Source organism: Numida meleagris, chromosome 9 (assembly GCF_002078875.1).
Source record: "Numida meleagris isolate 19003 breed g44 Domestic line chromosome 9, NumMel1.0, whole genome shotgun sequence".
In the NCBI taxonomy this organism is placed as follows: Eukaryota; Metazoa; Chordata; class Aves; order Galliformes; family Numididae; genus Numida; species Numida meleagris.
Window position 1 is genome coordinate 3,041,148 of NC_034417.1, and position 19,582 is coordinate 3,060,729.

A 19,582-nucleotide genomic window follows, 5' to 3' on the forward strand; every position below is an offset into this window, starting at 1 on the left:
ATTAAATTGGGGGGGCAGCCCAGGTATAAACTGGCTCATGGCAATTTCAAGTAAGCACCCTGGGGAGCAGTAAGACTTACTGCAGACAAAAACTCACAGACTATCTCAAACCCCAGAATTCTCTGAGCTGTAAATACGCTATTGTGAGTATCACAGATGTTTTTCTCCATGAGTGCACAGATACGGAATGTTGTGTAAATTCAAAAATTAACTGAATTCACAATTCTCTCCTGTTCCAAAGTTCTTAAAATGGGACACAGTGAAGTATGAAATGGCTTAACATGAGATTCCCAAATATGCGGTGCATTGATGGAGGTTTGCTTGTCTGATCTTTCAGTTTCTTGGGAGAGTCTTGCAAATTTCAGAATTCAGTGGTATTAGTTCTCAGAGATTAACTGATAAAGAAGCAGGAGTACAAGAGCTTTGTCTTATGCAGTCCAGTTTTGTAAATGCTTTCTGAATTAGCAGTATTCAGCTGCCTTAGGAGTTGGAGTTGACTTGCAATGAAAGATACTAAATAAATGAAGAAAGAAGAAATAAGTTACCTGTTATTGTTGATGTGAGTTCTGTCAGCTTCCAAAAACAAGTGGCAAATACATATCTCAAAAAGCCCTGCATCTGATTTTCTCTTGCTAACTATATCACTTTATCCAACTTACTGTCTCTTCCTGTTTCGTGTTTTCTTCTCAGCAGTGACTTAAAGCAATTTTGGACAAGGTTAGCAGACTACTTGGTGCTTGCTAAAATACGCAGTGCGCTGGGTTTCTCTAGCTGTCAGAAGCACTTTTGTGGTGCTGCTCCTCTCAATACAGAAACACTGTATTTTTTCTTGGGTCTGAACATCACCTTGTATGAAGCCTATGGGATGAGTGAGACCACAGGCCCGCATTGCCTCTCGGGGCCACATAACTACAGGCAGCACAGGTAACTTTACAATTATTATTATATTCCATTATACCTGTGAGAAGTGTATTACCGAGTTCAGCAAAGATCTTACCACTTTGAGGTCAGAAACTGAACATGTTGCCTCCATAGCATGCCAAGTCAAGAGCAATGAAAGTGCTCTACAGCATTTTCTGCAGAACACAGTTACTAAATGGGATGTGTAATGTAGCTCTGGCCTATGGTGGGATAACTTTCAAAATGAAACCTCAAAGATACAGAGGGGGAAAAAACAGGAAGCACGAGCAAGATACACAGCTGAAAAGTGCCTAGATATTCTATTGTGTTAGCTCTAGTAAGTTATTTCATACCTTTCAAACAGTTATAGCAGGGTGTTACTTACTACTGCTTACATTTTGATAGGTTCAGGGAGTTGGTATTGTAGATATCTTATCAATATTAAGTATTTCTGTACTCCTTCTGTGTTTTCCTGCTCTTCCCCAAAAGCTGTGGTAAACCAGTACCTGGCTGCAGAGTGAAATTAGTGAATGAAGATACAGAAGGCAATGGAGAAATCTGTTTCTGGGGAAGGACTGTTTTCATGGGTTATTTAAACATGGAAGACAAAACAAAAGAAGCCTTTGATGAGGATGGGTGGCTGCATTCTGGAGATTTAGGAAAACTAGACAAGGATGGCTTTCTCTATGTCACTGGAAGAATTAAAGGTAATGAGCAAAGTCTTCCATCACGTTTATGGTAACTGTCCAGTACTGATCAGTCATATATCAGATGTGGTGTGTAAATTAGTGACTGTCTTCTGATCGCAGCTACGTTAACCTAACAGAAAGGAAAATAAACTGATGATGAAACCCTAGTGTTCCCCATGTAGGGAAGGTTTCCCTCTAGTTTGTAGTAGGTGGAGATATCTCAGTTCCTACAATGAAGCTTTTCATCTCCCAGACCTTTATTTGGGAGTAATAATAATGAGTAATATAAAATAATAATGCAGGTTTAATGTGTCTTCTTGGATTCTAATGATCCTTTAAGCTGTCCAGTCTCCCTCTGAATCTTGCTCAGCTGTCTTAATTAAACACTAGAATGTTTAGATGGTATCAGGAGACAACTCAATTATGTATCAGTTATTGCTGTAGGTCAGAGCTAGGTTCCTCTTCTCTGCAAACGTATCACAAAAAGCACTCTTTTGAAATTTGAGAGCACGGGGCAATAAACCTAGGTGCTATTACAGTGCATAGCTTGAAGTGTCATATGAATAAAACTATTCATTGGTTACTTGAAGTATTTTCTCAAAATACATGCTCATAGAGTGAGATTTATCATAGATGTGTAAACTCAAGATCTAAAAACTGAGTAACTATCATCATAGAATGTATGATGAATCACTAAGGGGATGACATGGGTGAATGCATTTGTCATAGGGTAACATGGTGACCTATTAGGCACCAGGACTTAAGTAGGTACTATTAATAGTCTGCACCAAACACAGTTACCTTGATTTTAATTTGCTTTCTTATCTGATTCAGTTTTAGTTTAGTGATTAGCATCTCTGTCTCCTTCTGTCCTAATATTTGTGTTGCACTCACATCTTCCTTGACTGCTGAACTAACAACTGTTACTCTAATTACAGGATAGGAAGATCATCTGGGATAAAAGAACCATCAGTCAAGTTTACTTTTAGTTTTAATGTCTAAATAAGGTAAAATGCAATAGAAGGTAGTAAAGGAGCTTCTCTTCTAGTAACTGAAACAGGACTTCTTCCTTTGGTTCTTTTTGGTCTTAGAAGTTTTATGACTCATTGTATTAAGCATGAAACCATAGAAGTTGCTTTTTGGTATCTGAGATCCAGAGAAGCTGTGAAGGACAAAGACATTGCTAGAGAAGCCCAGACAGGGAGTATCTGTAGGCGTGTGCAAAAAGTTGTTACAGTTCTGATTACAGTTCTGTTGTCAACTGTGGCAAAGCTGACATTTCAGACTGAAAAATGAAGTGTCATGGAGCTTGCTAGAAGATCTAGGACAAAAAACTGGATTAAGACAAAAGGAGAGGAAAAGAAAGTAAAAAGACCTCCTAGAAGTTTGGGTACACAAGTTTGCTGTATTTCTGTGGTTGGACAGAAGTCTCTTACACTCTAAACACTATATGTGCTTCCTCAGGTGCATGCACTCCATTTACTAGGGAGAGAAATAACATTCATAATTGTGAAATGAATGCCCACTCCATACCAGAATGCTGAGTATAGGCTGGAAATTATTTCTCATCGTTGCTCTTTATGGAGCAGTAGAGATGTTAAAGACTAAATGTGTGAGTGCTGAAAGGGTGCCATATTCCCTTCATTACATCTGAATTCGTTTATCACTGACAAGGGAACCAAGAGGACTAAGAGGAACCAACCCAATCCTTAATATATGCAGTAGGATGGATTATTACACAAAGGACTGGTCTGCCACTGCTCTGCATTATTTCTTGAAGTGTGTTACTGAAATGCTGCCAAGACTATTATTTGTGGGCAGTGAGAAGCCACCAGTGTAATGAAAACACAGTTGAAATTTACTTAGGTAATTCTCAATTTCACAATGATTTCAATAATTGTATATATTATACTTCAGAATTAATGCATTCAAAAAGAGTTGAATATTCCCTTATCAGTAAAGTTAGTGTCACTATCGTTGTTTACAAATCTTAAAAATACTAAGATGTCAGTCTGTCATTAAATCCACGTCATGTCAAAAGTAGGGCAGGAACGACTACTTCCACTGTGAACTCCGAATCTTAAATCTCATTTATCCCTTGTCACGCTCCTCTTTCCCTTCTTCCTGTGTTGCTTCTGTGGAACTTTCCTACATTATTAACTTGTTTTTGTCTGACCCCTCTTGGTGACTCTGAGAATTAGCTTTAATCATAACCATGAGCTTGCTTTTTGGAGAGTTAATGGTAAAACAGGGAGTGAATCCTGCGCTAGTCTGGAAGAGATGACTGCTCAAAGAAAAAGTCCACATTATACAACATGTGTGTATATACATGCAGTGCAATATCCAGTGTATATATGCAACGTCATTAACCTGTTATATTAACCTGATTACGTAGAAAACATTATGCTCTTTAAAACTTACATTGTATGTATGTGGGGGGTAAATGTGTTATATAGAGGGAGAAGTGAATATTTAAGCACACCGATGAAAAGCATCAATGTCTACAGCTGTTATTTTGAAGACAATCAGACTAGTAACTTAATAGGCTTGGTTCCCTTTGAACCTATCATTTCCCAGCTTCCCTATCATTTTCTGCATATAAGAATAATAAAGGTAGAGCCATCCAGGAATTAGCCTGCTTTTGGAATTAGATTTCAAGTAATAGCCTTTCTTTTTCTTTTGGTCTAGATTTGATTATTACAGCTGGAGGTGAAAACGTGCCTCCCATTCCAATTGAAGATGCTGTTAAAAAAGAACTCCCAATTGTTAGTAACGCCATGGTGATTGGAGATAAAAAGAAATTTTTGTCCATGTTGCTGACCTTAAAGGTATACCTGTTTTAATACTGATTTAAGTGAAAGTACACACATGTACCTAACAAAACAAGAAGGATTTTGAACCGTTAGAAGGAAGACCAAAAATTAAACAGGAGGGCATTATTTCAAGAAAACAGTGTATGGCAACTACAGGCCAAATTGTGATGGTCTGATCTTGTTATGGATAGGTGTTTGGCTAAACATATTGAAAAGTTCTAACTTCAAGCAGTGCTTCTATCTCAAGCTATTTACATTATACCACAGTAATTCAATGTTCCCTTATAACAGTGGTCTAATTTGGAAAGGCTGGTAGAAATTTAAGGTCACTAGACAGACTTTAATTGACGTGTCTCTGGTCTGTTCATGTCATCTGCATATAAGCCAGAAATTTTTGCTATGTAGAAAGAAAACTAAGTCATCTGTAGAGATTTCTGCTTTTTCAGGCTTATGGAATGTTTGGGTGTTGATGCTGGGCTGCTTTGATTCTTACCAGCCAGGGAGAAACTTAACAAATAAGCATTTAAGCCATGTAGGAAAGAGCATTTGATGATTATCTTCATTTGCTATTTTAGAGTGTCCTGGACCCAGATACATCAGATCCCACTGACATCCTCACTGAACAAGCTAGAGATTTCTGCCAGAAGATCGGTAGTAAAGCTACTACAGTATCAGAAATTGTAGCTACAAGGGATCAGGCGATCTACCAAGCCATTCAGGAGGGAATCAACAAAGTCAACATGAATGCTACTAATAGGGTTCATTGCATTCAAAAATGGATAGTGCTGCCAAGAGACTTTTCTATTTCTGGGGGAGAACTAGGTAAGATTTGCTGCTTTTTTTTAAAGCACCCTTTCAGAATCTAAATGGGGGCTGTAAGAAAGAAGGGGACAAACTCTTTAGCAGTGTCTGCTGTGACAGGACAAGGGGAAATGATTTCAAACTAAAGGAGGGGAGATTTAGGTTTGACGTAAGGAAGAATAAGGGCAGGGAGACACTAGAACAGGTTGCCCAGAGAGGTGGCAGATAGTCTGTCCTTGGAGACACCCAAGGTCACCTGATGGAGCTGTGAGTGTCCCTGTTTGTTGCAGGGGAGTTGGATTAGACGGCCTTTAAGGGTCCCTTCCAACTCAAACAATTCTATGATTCATACTAAAGGTGTACACACGGTAAAGGAGCTGCTGATTTATAAGTATCCAAATACAGTTTAATTTGTCAAATTCTCTGTATGTCCGCTAGATTGAAGGTAGGAAAGTAAAGCAGCATGTTATAGAATACAAAACCTGGAGTTTTTGCTACACCCATGTATGTAGAAGTACGTGGTCATTTAAGTGAGTACAATGCTGTAGCTAAGTTTGAGATTGCTTTGGGCAGTTAAGCAATTCTAATTAATTTTTTATGCATTAAAGTGTTAATAACTTTCAGTAATAATACTGAAAAGTGACTTAACAATAGAAAAAAATGAGGACTAAATGAAAGACTGACAGCAGAGCCCAAAGTCATGTTATCGGGCTCTTTGAGCAAATCAGGAATTGTTTCAAAGACCTGAAAACCACTAGCCTTTTAATGAAAAAAAAAATAGTAGTAGTAGTTAGTAATCACCCCCTTATTTGTAGCTGCTTTTGAAGTGCTCATGATTACATAAAAGCAGCCTGTGCCACAGTTGCTTCTCACTTTTAGCAGAGATCTAAACTAACAGAGTAGGTGTTCATCCAAACAAAGGTTCTTTAGTAGAAAATCCAAAACCAAAGCTTAGAGAGTAGGAATTCTTGTTCCTATTTCAGCTTTTGTAATTAACTCCTTCTCTTAAGGTCCCACCATGAAGTTAAAACGGCTCACTGTGCTTAAGAAATACAAAAACGAAGTGGACTCTTTCTATGAAGAGTAAGAAGCCTTTCATCGAAGCAGTGGGAACGATTTGTAAGCTACAGGATGTATTTCCTAATCAAAATCATTAAGGAAGTCTTATGCTTGTTTTTATTTTGTAGTCTGTTGAATTCATGCACTAGAAAACTGCTATGTTAATTTAGTTATTCCTGATACTCACCTGATAGTTTGTCCTGTTCTATACGGCGTCTCTGTTTTCTAATATGGATTTTAAATTATGCACTAAATGAGCAAGATTAATGATATCCTCGTAGGTTGTGTGAAGTGAGTATAAGTTCTCTAGACTGAAACAGAAAAAATACTGATCTGTCCTTATAATTTGTTTGTTCTGCAGGAGGTTGCCTGTAGCTTATGCTGTATTTTGGTAGATGAATAGTGAGCAGTACTGTTTAGTAAAACTGTTACACCACTCTGATGATAAAGCTGATTAGTTTTAAAAATAACAATAATAAAAAAATCCAAGGCCTGTTTTCTTCCCTCCTAGGGAAAAGAGTATTTCTGTTCACTAGCCCAACGTTTTGGAGCCCAGGGATAACCCCTCTTCCACTTCTATACCAGCTAGACTTCAGAGACTTCTCTGAAAGCAGCAGGTCATCATTTCTTAAATCCATGTTGAAGTAAGCATTATTATTTCTCCTAAAACCAAACACTCAAAGTTGAGAAAACAGTTCCTGAAAATGGAAAGATACAAAGTATGTAATAGAGGGGCTCTCACCTTAAAGCACCATTTAGAACAGAAATTTCTTAAGTGTTTTTACAGTATGTTTTTAAGCAAAAGTATTGCAACTCTACTTGCATGTTTCAATACTGATGTTGTACTAATGCTGACAAATGGGAGCTGTATTTCTTCTTTCCCTTAGACAATATAAATCACGTTATGTGAAGGGCTAAAAGGGATGCTGGTAGTTAAGTCATCCTATAACCTTAGAAGTTTGTTGCAAGTATCAACAATCAGCTTAATGCATCAGACAAAATAGGAGCTTATGGTTATCAAGACAACAAGCAGTAGGACTTCAAAAAGTTTATTTTTTTCCCCATTTTGTGCGTAATGGTACTGCGGAAGATCTTAAGATTAATCTACAGGAAACAAGGAAGCAGCAGCTTGTAAAACACAGAAGGAAATTATACCCTATTCACCAAAAGCAGAGAGCACAAGAAATAAAGCTTACTGTCCCTCCTCCAACACGTTGGTAGGCTGTAAAAAAAAAGCTGGGTTGCTTGTTTCATAGAGGTCTGCTAGAAGACATCATTCAAAATAGTTTTGTTTCTGAAATAACCAGCCTGAACAGCCTCAGTAGAAAGTAACTAAGAGGCATAATACCTGTAAATACAATTAAGCTTTAAGACATCTGGCTCTGGCAGTAGGTATAAACCTGTGTTAGCTGCGAGTTTTAAAAATGTGCATTTTCTTGAAGGATATACTAACAGAAGCATACCCTTAAGAAATCCAGGTCAGAATGGCTCATGATTACTTGTATGTGACAAAGAAGGGAGGGAAAAAGAGGTGCTTTGGTGCTTATTAGGCTTAGGAAGCAGGAAAAGAAAGAAGCCTCAGATCCCTCGAACAGGGATGAAATGTATTTCTGGAACATAGGCACCAGAGCCAGACCTTCAATCTGTCTTCATTCCTTTAGGACTAGTCCTTCACATTCAGAGTTTGTAGAGTAAAATCACTAGTCAGGGCAGTGCCACAACACTGAACAGGCAGCGTGAAAACAGAGTATACCAAAAAGCAATCCAGCAGAAGCCACAAAATACTTTGTATAAACTGGTGAAGTTAATAACTTCCCTTCACAATATAGAGCAGGAATGAGTTTTTCTATTTTACCCTCATTAGAATTCTGTTGTAAATTAAGCTGCATTTCAGAAAGGAAAACTTGTAAGAACTCTTTTGATACGGATTTGAAAAAAAAATTTGTTAACATCAATTCTCACATCTAGCTGGTTTGATGTCTTTTTTTTTGTATACATTAACAGATGAAATCTCTAAGATTTTGCATTTCTTTTTTTCATGCCCTTCGAAGACAAAGCTGTATTTCATCAATCAGCAGAGCACCTAAAAGTGTTCTTTCATTGCTTTTAACACAAAATTGCTATTTAAAATTAGTTTATACCCGTTTCTTTTCATAATGTTTATCTTGTGCTCTTGTTAGGCCAAAAGCCTGTCCTTTAAATTTCAGTAAGACCAATAACATAGGCTCTAAGCATTAAGGTGCTGTAGCAATTCACTAGTTCTGGTTATGTTATATTCACATAATTTTTCTTGGTGAAAAATAGAAACCATCTAGTTGAAACAGCAAATGGTATACAGTTACAGTGACAAAAAATACTTCTCTTACATAAAAATGCTTACCAGGTAGAAACAAATAAATAAGACAGAGCACTTAAAAGTCCACTGAAAGCAGGCACAAGCATCATCTGTAGCCAGGGGGACTAAATTTATTAATGGAGAGGCTTCCCTATAAAGTTTGCTCTCTTAAGAGATGAGCAAAGTATACGCATACGGATACCAGGTTACATACTGTGTGTTTGTGATGCATCTTTTCAGAGTTAGTACGAATCACATGAGAAGTTTAGTCTGCGTCCCGTACTCTGCTGCAGATCTCTTCTGTGAACTCTGAACACTTGGCATTACCTCCCAAGTCTTTTGTCAAGGCCTGAAGGAAGAAAAAATGATATCACTGAAATGTTTAATGGGGCCAGTTATGCCTCTGCACAGTCCTATCATCTGTATGTTTTGTATAGGTATTGGATTTGGATGAGAAGGAATGCATCGAGTCTGAGTTTCTCTGTGTTCTGCGTCACCTTCACCACCAACGATGCAAACTGAAGCAGGTAGGGAAAAATGAATAGGAACATTGAGCATTGTTATCTGAGCATTCATATCTCAGTGAGATTTTAACTCTTTTAAATACCCACAGAAAGTGAATGTGAACAAAGCTTTCCAAAGTCCCCTGGCCACATCATAGGGTACTTTAAGCATTATGGGTTTAAGTTTTCCCTAAGAAGTTTGTCCTTTGGAAGTAAAATTCATACATGATGGCTCAGTACAAAGCCCAGCTAATTAAGAGAGTGTCATTCAGTAATGCTTTGAGGTATTTATTTTTCAAAGTAAACCCACACAGGAAAAGCACACACACAGCTCCTGAAATGCTGCATGCTAATGGTTGTCCAAGTTTGCTTAGTTGAGTTAAGGGGTGGAAAAAAATGGTAGTTAAACTTTCTTCATCAAGTATAACTCCTCTCTGGCAGCACAAGGACAGTAAAATGAAAATAAATGGAAATGGTCAACGTTGTTTGCCCAACCTAGGCAGATTAAAGCAGTCTTAAGAGGTAATTTAAAAATCATTAGTTCTCCCCTTACATCATATCCATGCAGATCTTAATTAAATGGCCTGGGGCAGGGAAGGAAGGGCAAGCATGAAAGGCAATAAAGGTTACAATTTTAGGATCTTGTCATTTTTAAGTGCATTATCCTTTTTTCAATTTAAAAAGATTCTCTCCATTGTGAGCATGTAATCATAACATGGTAAGCAACTAGTAAACGAGTAGCCATGTCACACAACTTGCACTGTTATCTTCCGTAAAATTACTAACCTGCAGATGGAGGATTTCATTTCCAGAGCAGTAAATGGGAACTTTACAGGAGCATCTCTTTATTCACTTGTAAGTTTAGTGGTTTGTTTGTTTGATTTTTAAACTGGCTCCTACACACAGCAAGATAGCTGTAAGCATACCTCTTAGGAAATAATGACAGCTTTTTGTTTAAGCATGCTTGTTCCTTTTAATTACAAAGCAGCTTCATATGCCTGTGCCCCAGATAATCACAGCAGCTAAATGCTAATCTTTCTTAAGGGCAATCATAGGAATCTTTCCCAATATATTTTGGGAAAATTATATTTTGGAAAGGTGGAAGTCAGAGTAGGCGAGTGAACCAACAGCATTGTAAGCAGAAATTCAGGTCAGGTTTCAGAACACAACTCCTTCCTGCCAATCCTATCTGAGCCTTGAATCTGCAGGCAGGTACTCCCTAAGGGAAACTGCACACAACGTTAAGGGAAAAAGTAAACACTGGATATCATTTTGCCCATAACTAATTTTGTAATAAAAAAGGAACCAATGTAAATAGGAGGAAAGAATAAAAGAAGTGACCTGAAAAACAGGAACAGAGGTAGTAAGAGTCAGGACTGAGGTGAGTGATTAAGCCTGTATAAGGCAAATGATTGTCCTTCACTCTAAGGTCTAGATTTAAATGCAAACGCACTATAAACTTCACAGGGGAAATACCAGTATTTACTTGGCTCTCTAATCCCTTTCATGGAAAACAGAGATGCAGTTCTAGCTTTTAGAGCTGTGGAAATTGAGACATGAGGAGAGCTGCAGAGCATCCCTATTGCTGAAGAGGGCAAACTTAATACCACCAGAGGTAATATAACGACAGTCGGAGAGCAACAGCAGTACTGCTCACGTGATTCAGGCCAGCAAAGCAGGGCATCTTTTCTTTTAGCATTAATGTTCTAAGTTAATTTTTGTTACAATAGGGTCTGATTTGAATCAGTGTTACGTATTTGCATGCTCTTAGATTACCTTTCCGTCTTTAATTGTATCAAAGCAAGCTGTCTCGATTTTTGTGGCATGCTTGTGTAGTCCCATATGGCGCAGCATCATTACAGCGCTCAGGAGAAGAGCAGTTGGATTTGCCAAGTCTTTTCCTGCAATATCTGGTGCCGTTCCGTGAACCTAGAAAGAAAAGTGAACCTGTCTGTTACAAAGTTAATATGTTCATTAGCAGAGCACATTTGAAACATAATCCTCACACACAAGCATGCCGAAATAGAACTTACTTCACCGTGATAGATTTAGTGGAAAGGAGACAGGAAAAAGTAGAACAATTCAGTCCAAAGGTGTTAGAAAAGGGGAACTAGTTCAGCTAATACCTCTCAATTGCACCTCTTAAATTCTACTTCATAAAATGTTTAAGAAAGAGGGTGAAAAAGCGCCAATAAAAGCACGTGAAGAAACTTATGTGTAACACATGCTTTTTCTTCGAGTAAAATTTCAAAACCTTTGCAGTAAAACATAGCTTTACAGAGAACTTATTTTTTAATAGCTACATTGTGCATGATGAAAAGGTTTTTAGATTCTCGAGTTGAGACGACGTGGTTATTACTGCTAGCCCTTGATTAAGAAGACTTACCGATTCAAAAATTGCAACTCCGTTAGCACCAATATTCCCACTTGGTGTTACTCCGAGGCCACCAATCAATCCAGCACACAAGTCGCTGGAAAAAAAAAATCCATATGATTTTCCACGTAGTTGCCTCTCAGCAATGTATGAAATCATCTTTGTTTCTCATTTTACTGCAACAGTAACTTACTCTATCTACCAACAAGAATAATACTGGGAAAGAAGAGATGCTGTTAGCCACTTACACTCTGCTGGAACATTTGAGAATGTTCAGAACTACTAGCAGGAGACATTTTAATACAGAGAAATGAAAAGGAGATTCCAAACAGAATACCGTAATTAGGGCATAGGCACAAGAGAAGGTACTCAAAGCACGGAATACTTCTAGAAGTCTCAAGAAGCAGCCAAAATTCTGACATAGCATACCCTGTACATACTCAGGTGAAAGAATTCCTGGTAAAGATTATTGTATGTGACATTCAAAGTGGCACAACACTGGCTTTACCCCCCTCTTCAGTGAACAGCCTGTAAATCATAATTCTGACGTCAGTAGATGATCAGACATCAGGAATTTGCATTTGTTTCCTCAAAAATTAACACGGGGAAAGACCAACGAACTGTGCCAACAATTTTCATACTGTCCTCTCAAAGCTGAAAAAACCGATGAGCTCTCAGATCTCCTACATTTCTTAGCCTACCATTTTATTGTCTGCAAGTTAGCTAACAGGACTAAAAAGGAGAAAGGAGGAGTTTGCACAACAATCTCTCAAATTTAATTGATCAGCTGTAGTTGTAATTGTTTGGGAAAGAAAATGGATAGTTTAAACCTTTCACTTTGGATATTTAATGCTTCAGAATAGAAATTCCTTCTGCATCTACTGAGGCCAAGAAACCTCTCTGGCATTATGTTCACACTTGAGCAAAACACAGTGAGTGAGGTTCCCAATGACAAGAGTGCCCTTCTTCAAAAGAAGACTCAACTTTATTGGAGCTTCCTTGAAGAATGAAAGCCTGCTGAAGGACTCTGCCTTTAGGACATCAAACTGGCTGTAGCGCATTTTTTTCCAAATAGGAAATTTAATCCCAAGGTGAAGAAAATATAATACAAAAACCAAAAACTGGTAGGACATTGACAGGCTATACATGTCAATCTTCAGAACCATTTAACTATATGGCTAGTTCACTTTAAATGTGGTGGTCCCACGGTCATCTTACCCAATCTGTTTCAGTGCTGATGAGCGCCAAGTTTTTTCTCCCATTATTGATCCAAGCACTCTATTACCATCTGAGCCATTAATTTCCTCACACTCCTGGAATAATTTCCTGCACCCAACCCTATTGGAATAACACTCATAGCCTCCACCAGCAAAAACTCCCTTTTACTAAGAGGAACATTCTCATCATAATTTCCCTCCCAACAATATATGAATAACTGTAGTGTGATAATACCATTGTTTCTTCTCATTCTGAGAGTCTGATTTGTGAAGTTTTAAACTCTGGATGGAGAAAGTGATCATTCATCTGGCTAGCATGTAACCTGAATAACTGTCTGGAAACGTAACAGTGTTATACGTGCTGGGCTAGTTAAAATTGAGATCTCCGTACCTGAGGATGTCACCGTACAAGTTAGGCATAACAAGCACATCGAATTGTGAAGGATCCTGAACCATCTAGAAAGAAGTATATTTTCATTAAGGCTAAGACCGTAAACTGAAAAAAATAACCACGATTAAAACAAATAGATACTTACGTTCAGACACACAGTATCCAGATACATTTCATTAAATTTAATATCTTTACAGTTTTCTGCTGCTTCCCTGCATTTTCTCAAGAAAAGCCCATCAGACATTCTCCTGCAATTATGTAAAAGAATGCTGCAGTTATTGTAAAGCAAGCAATATTCAGATAAAGAAAACTGTGTGCAACGGGATTAAATAGCAAAAAAAATTGTAGACTGCAGAAACCTAATTACCAACTGTTAATCCTTTATGTAAATATTTTAATATATTACAGTCAGAGAAGTTATGCCTTTTAAATTCGCCCCTCAGATGTTTTGGGAATTAATGTGTGATGGTTAAACTACTGCTCCAAGCTGACTCATTCATTCACTGAAGAGGTAAATTTACTGAGTTTAAACAGGTGATGACATGAACTATGTCACATGCAGTGTGGATTAGTTGCCAGTGAAGTACTTAGGCAGCTGTGAAAGACATCAGCTATTGTTCCTAAGTTAAGATTATTTTTAAAGTAAGGGTTTTTGGAAGAAAGTCACAGCACTACCACAGGGTTAGTAACAAACATTAGCACACAATGACTCCAGCCCTCTCGAGACAAGGTCAGCGTTGTCCATGTTACTCCCATTAGCATTCACACATTAGACATCTGAAGAAGCTTTAAAAGCGATTTGTAATTAAAAGTATATTACTACTTGTTCTTTAAAAGAAATGTCAACATACATAATATTTGCCTTGTGCACAGCAGTAACATGGCTTCTCTGATTATTTCTAGCATACTCAAAAGCAAATTCTGCAATGCGCTTGCTAGCTTCCTCTGTGATTAGCTTGATGCTTTGCACAACGCCTTCAACAATCTGAAAGACAACAGCAGCATTACTAGTAGAAGTGGAAGCTTACTTGTTCAAATCAATAGCATGAATGCTGTGAACAACAAAGTCATAGAATTCTGAGCAAGGCAGTCGCCTCAACACGTACTACAATATCAGACCTTCTTTTATGGGTAACGAACTTAATAAATAATAAATCCCACTGCTCAGCCTCTTAATACCAAGCAGCTGAGATGAGCAAAGTTGTTAACAAAACCCAGAAACTCCGCCAGAAACGCACTTCCAGCAACTTACCACGTGCTCAATTCCGCTGTATTCACCTTCTGTGTTCTCTCGTATTGTGACAATATTTACATCTGTGTAAGGGGTTTTGTATCCTTCAATGGAGACGCAGGGACGTACGTTTGCATAGAGGTCAAAGGTTTTACGCAGGAGGAGATTCATCGATGGGTGCCCTGCAGCAATTGGGGTTTTTAAAGGCCCTGAAGAAAAAAGAAAGAGGTGATAAAAACCACTTGATGAATATCAGAGCTGGAGCACCAGGTGGCGCTGAGAGAGAGGAACTCCAGATTCTTACGTAGCCCCAGTCGTAAATGCCACAGGAATTCTCTGTGCCCCCAGGAGCACTACGCAGTGATACTCATCAGCTGTCCTAAGGCCAAATTGTGACTTTCATTTTACATAGAACAGGAGTTTTTAAACAAAATTTTCAGTGAAAACAACATATAAAGATACTATTTGCTGGGAAAGGAACTGTCACACACTGTTGTGTATCAGCTGCCTTGGAAATGCATACTGTATCAAGTCCAAAGCTGATAGTTAGTAACATGTTTCCTAAACATCAGTGACAGTTACAGCTCTGATACAAAGGACTGTTTTAAGATTACAGAAGATTACTTAATAGGCTGTCCCCCATAATTAGCTATTTTTTTTGCGTGATACTGATAAAAGACTTTGGATTCAAACCAAAGTCACCGTAAAAAACCAGTATTTACTCTCTTTGTATTAGCCCCCAAAGTACCTTTTAATCCCATTTTGTTTTTATCCATGGATTCTTTGGCATCTGGAGGTATCATCCACTTTCCTCCTGGTCCTTGGATAGCTGTAACATTCCTTTCTTCCCACTGAATAGGGACCTAAACACATTTGCTCTTCGTTAACTTCAGTCTCATGACTTGTGCTCCCAGTTTTAACTCCCCTTTCACAAAAAGGGATTCGTTCTGAGCCTTCCTAATCATCTTTTATCCGGTGAGTGACAGTAAGTACGAGATGCTTAAACTTGAACATAAAGATGACATTTAAAATGTAAGTAATTGAAAACGAAATGGTATGAGCAACACTATACCAGCACAAAGTTAAACACCACAAGACACCTCCCTAGCCATGACATACAGCATTAGAATTGTGTTTACACGCTACTTTCTTCCACCTGCTACAGCTGTCACATTCCTTGTAACAAGAGACACAAGACATTTAAAAACTGAACTCATTGAGAACTGATCATCCAAACTGCATGGAAGACAGTGCACAGCAGATCCGTCTGTTATCTGAATGAAAATCTGCAGTGCTTTCTGGATTTGCACTCACTGCCACCCGTCCATCAGGAAAGGCCACAGCAGAAAAGATTTAAGGTTGGTCATAAGCAAATGGAACCAGTCCAAGCATAACGTACCAGCAAAATGCCCTGTAGAACGAACAAATCAGAGGAAGTACTGCAAATGTGCACTCAGATGCAAAAGTTTTATGTTGTTGCACCTCCTGCCCGCGTCCCCAGAGACAGCGAAAGCTATTAGAAGGCTTCCTACGTAATCAAAGAGAACTGCACCTTTTACAAATCTAAGTTGGACAGCTGTAAGAGAAAGTGTATATGCTTTGATACTGTTACAGAGGGGAACAATTTGACAATATTTCTTCCTGAAGAGCTATATTTTCTTCCAAGCAAACTGTACACATCCTTGTGAACTTCTTCGGATATGCTGAAAAACAGTCCTCTTTGGACATGCAGTTTTCACATCGCAGCAATGAATGTGGTGCAAGAGAATAACTGCAGTTAGGTTTCTAACAATAAGGCAGTCCCCTTCACAGGTGCTTTGATCTGCACTGAGAAGTCAGAGCGGATGAAAGAACATCTTTCTGTTGGTTGCTCAGGATAGCTATGTCAACAAGATGGCTTCACACGATACACCGAGCTGACATTTCCAGCAGTTAAACACAACATCTGCTCTCAGCTCATTACTCCTCTGCCAGCTAACAGCTTCAGACACTGCCTCAACACTGCAACCCTATCTTTCAATATCTGAAACTTCAGACTCTTTGTATTGCCAAGAAATTTCAGCAGCTTAAACATGACTCAATCTTTTGGAAGTTGGAGAGAAAACACAATTTGTTAACATTTGTTGCTGTAGTTAAAGCTACAATGCTCACAGCAAGACAAATACGACTTACTTTGGCAGCATCAAAGATCTTCATGACAGCAGCAGAAATCTCAGGTCCTATGCCATCTCCTGGGATTAAAGTCACCGTTTGTACCTAGGGAAAGAAGCATCAGTAGAACAAGGAATGAATGCGGTGTTCCACGTAGGAAACATTCTCACGTGTTGCAGAAACCAAGTAACTACTAGAAAAGAATGTTTGAGCTACCAAAGATCACTATGAAGATGAGCAGCAGTGGACAGAAGCGAGAGTGACTAGCTTGCTTTCAAAGGGCAGTGCAAACATTTTGAGAGAACTGTTTAAAAATCTGCCTGCTGTTTTTGTTTCAAAGCACGTGTTTAACCCGAAAAGCAGGTTCCTGCTCACTGCTCCTTGAAATAAGTGATCTCAAAATGCTTTCTTCATGAAAAATGGAGAGGAGACAATGCTACCCACATATGGCTCTGTTCCCATACATCTCCCCTCTTATCTGCATGCTGCAGAATACTGACCCACACTAGAAAATAGTTAATTTATGAAAAGCTTAAAAAAACAAACAAAAAAACCCGAAGCCTATCTCAGCTTCTCAAAAGGTTCTCAAAAAATCTCAGGCCAAGTTTTCACAATGTCAAATTATTTTCTTGCCGTAACATTCTCAGTCTTGTTTCTTTTATCATCCTCACATGAACTAAATTGCACAGCCTGGAGTCACTGGACAGCAGGGGAGGGAAGCTGCCCGTTCTACAAAAAAAGACATACAGCATTACTTGCCAAACCCCAATTATAATCAAGTGACGAGATACGTCCCTGGCCTTCTCCAAAGGGAGCGCTCAGAATTTCAGAGTATCTTAACCGTTTTGTTTCCACTAATTAGAGCCAAAGAATTTTACTGTGCAAAGCTAAAGAAGTAGAGCTTCACATAAGAGATGACAGCTACTAAGCAAGCAGGTAACCGATGGAAAGCAGGGTTGGTTCCTGCTCCACAGCACAGCAGGGCTACACCTGCAGCAGAGGAGGTTTCACCTGCTGCAGTAAAGTGTGGTATAAGCAGCTCAGGAGGAGCCTCAAATTCTACATCTTTTTGCGCTGTGTAAGACACAGCCTACACTTCAGTTTCTCTCCACTAGTAGTTTTACATAACTTAGAATTAAAAGCCACAACTCCTCCTTAAGTCCTGCCTAAGGGCGCACGCAGCGGTGCTGAGCCCTGCTTCTGCCAGAGCAGTTTTCAAGGCCATCTTCACGGAAGGAAGGCATGCAGGGACCTCAGGCACACACGGTGCTAAAGCACCTACACCAGTGTTTCAAAGACATTAAAGAGGGCCGTGAAAAGGCAGAACTGTAGCTGCGAGGTACTCTAAAAGCAGCAGGATTTAAAGTAAATCTATTGCTTAGCAGAATGTCTGCAAAATAAAGGGGATGAGAAGCTTCTCAACAATCTAATTTGTCCATATTTGGCCATTTCAGAATGGGCAGAAGTTTCAGAAGACAGGCTTACATCCATGTTTTGTGACAAGTTATCATGCCATGTCTGGTTTCTTCTAAAACTCTTTTATTAGCAAAGTCATTAACCAACGTAAATCCAGCATGGCATTAAAAGCAGGTACGTTCACTTATTCAGGCCTTATTTTTTTCTTGAGAAACTTCTTAAAAGAAAAAAAAGTGTTACTATCATACTCACAGCACTACTAAAACTTCTGGTCACCTGTTTTTGGTTTTTGAAAGCACCTAGCAGTCGAGAAACCTGCAGGAACATAAAACAAAAAGATGCCATCTTACTACACCAATGGAACTTCAAACAGTCAAACGCTGCAGCAATCGCCCTTTCAAAACGGTACGGCTTTAAGTTTCCTGCCTCAAACCAGTAGACACATGAAAACGAAACAGAGTCACTGAGGCTTTGCCAAAGTGCTGGGGAGCTGCTGTGTCTGATAGCTCCCGGGTATTCTTAGCACAAGGTGAGCTGAGGACAGCCGCTCTCTGGCCAGGCCTGGGTGGGCAGCACAGCAGCCCCAGCAGTGATTCGGGCTGAGGGGACAGCACACCAGGCTGAAGATTCCTGAAAACCAAAGTGAGATGTTTGTTCCCTAACAGCTGCCCGGGCAGCACGTCCGCACCTTTCAGGACACGTTTGCAAAGGTGCTTCCTACCAGTGCAACTTCTCCCGTTGGAACTGGGGGGCACTTTGTCCTTACCGTTATTTATGTCCTTACGTTTGGGGCCGCAGCCTTCTGTGCACTCGGCAGGTTTTAAAAACTCAAGGGTGCACGAAAGGCAGAATTCACCACGGCGATGACAAACCCGGCCTGCACAGCAGCGGCACACAACGACCTCTCCCGGGCTCGGGCCGTCCCACCGCTCCGGCGCGGGCAGCGGGGCAGCTCGCCCTCGGCACCGCGGCTGAGATCTCTGCCCTTCGGCAACGCGCACGCTAAGCAGAGCCGTGCGCACTAACGGACACGGGCAGGAATCACAGCTCGCTGTGTCCGCTCTGAGGAACGCAGCGTGCGAAGAACCGCGCGCACAAGGCACCCCGGCCCGCGCAAGGTCATCGCGAGGGGCGCGGACGCGCGCCGCTGGGAGCCCCGGCCCGGGGCAGCGCCGCAGCGGGAGACGCGGGCCGCGACCGCGAGCCGTGACCGCGAGCCGTGACCGCGGGCCGAGCGCCGCCGCGGCAGCCCCCCCGGTGGCCGCGGCCTCCCGAGCCGCTCGGGATCGGCGCGTCGCGAAGGCCCCGAGGCAGGCCCGGAGGCGCACCGACGAGCCCCGGGCGTCGGGCTTTCCCCGCGGAAGCTCCGCAACGACGGCGACCGCCGCGGCGAGAGCCGCCGCCACGCCGGGAGGGCCAACGCCGTGCCCCGCTGCGAGGCGGCCTCGGGCCCCGCACGCGGCACCGCGGCGCCAAGGTCACGCGCCGGCCGCCGGCCCCCAGCCCCCGCGGGGAACGGCGCCGCGCGGTTCCTACCGCGGGCATCCACGCGGCTGCGGCCATGGCGCGCCCGGCGCTCCTCCGACCCCGCAACGTCCGCAGCGACCGACGGACCGGAACCGGCGGCGAGAGCGGCCGCGCGCTACCGCCCCGCCCCCGGGAGGCGGCCGCTGCCCCACCTCGCGCGGCGCTGACGGCCCGG

General features: G+C 40.8%; 2 protein-coding genes across 18 annotated transcripts in view; one reads left to right on the forward strand and one right to left on the reverse strand.

Moving 5' to 3' along the window:
• The window catches only part of ACSBG1 (acyl-CoA synthetase bubblegum family member 1), a 34,549-nt gene extending 27,792 nt beyond the window's left edge, over positions 1-6,757 (forward strand). For 15 of the 16 annotated variants that reach the window (XM_021406734.1, XM_021406738.1, XM_021406732.1 and 12 more), the window contains 5 exons: positions 691-924; positions 1,390-1,607; positions 4,278-4,417; positions 4,978-5,224; positions 6,214-6,757. In XM_021406734.1, coding sequence (XP_021262409.1) covers positions 691-924; positions 1,390-1,607; positions 4,278-4,417; positions 4,978-5,224; positions 6,214-6,290 — 916 coding nt within the window. In that variant the 3' untranslated portion in view covers positions 6,291-6,757. The remainder of the gene's footprint in view (positions 1-690; positions 925-1,389; positions 1,608-4,277; positions 4,418-4,977; positions 5,225-6,213) is intronic. The other variant, XM_021406730.1, reaches the window with a different exon arrangement.
• Positions 7,296-19,568, reverse strand: IDH3A (isocitrate dehydrogenase 3 (NAD(+)) alpha). Of its 2 annotated transcripts, none has more exons than XM_021406747.1 (11): positions 19,417-19,568; positions 18,133-18,195; positions 16,486-16,569; positions 15,062-15,176; positions 14,335-14,522; positions 13,934-14,067; positions 13,228-13,330; positions 13,083-13,147; positions 11,487-11,571; positions 10,877-11,029; positions 7,296-8,946 (listed from the first exon to the last, which is right to left on the reverse strand). In XM_021406747.1, the coding sequence occupies exons 1-11, from the start codon at positions 19,441-19,443 to the stop codon at positions 8,863-8,865; spliced, it is 1,101 nt and encodes a 366-aa protein (XP_021262422.1). In that variant the 5' UTR covers positions 19,444-19,568; the 3' UTR covers positions 7,296-8,862. The 2 variants fall into 2 exon arrangements, with proteins under 2 accessions (XP_021262422.1, XP_021262423.1); XM_021406748.1 differs by lacking the exon at positions 19,417-19,568 and adding an exon at positions 18,647-18,894.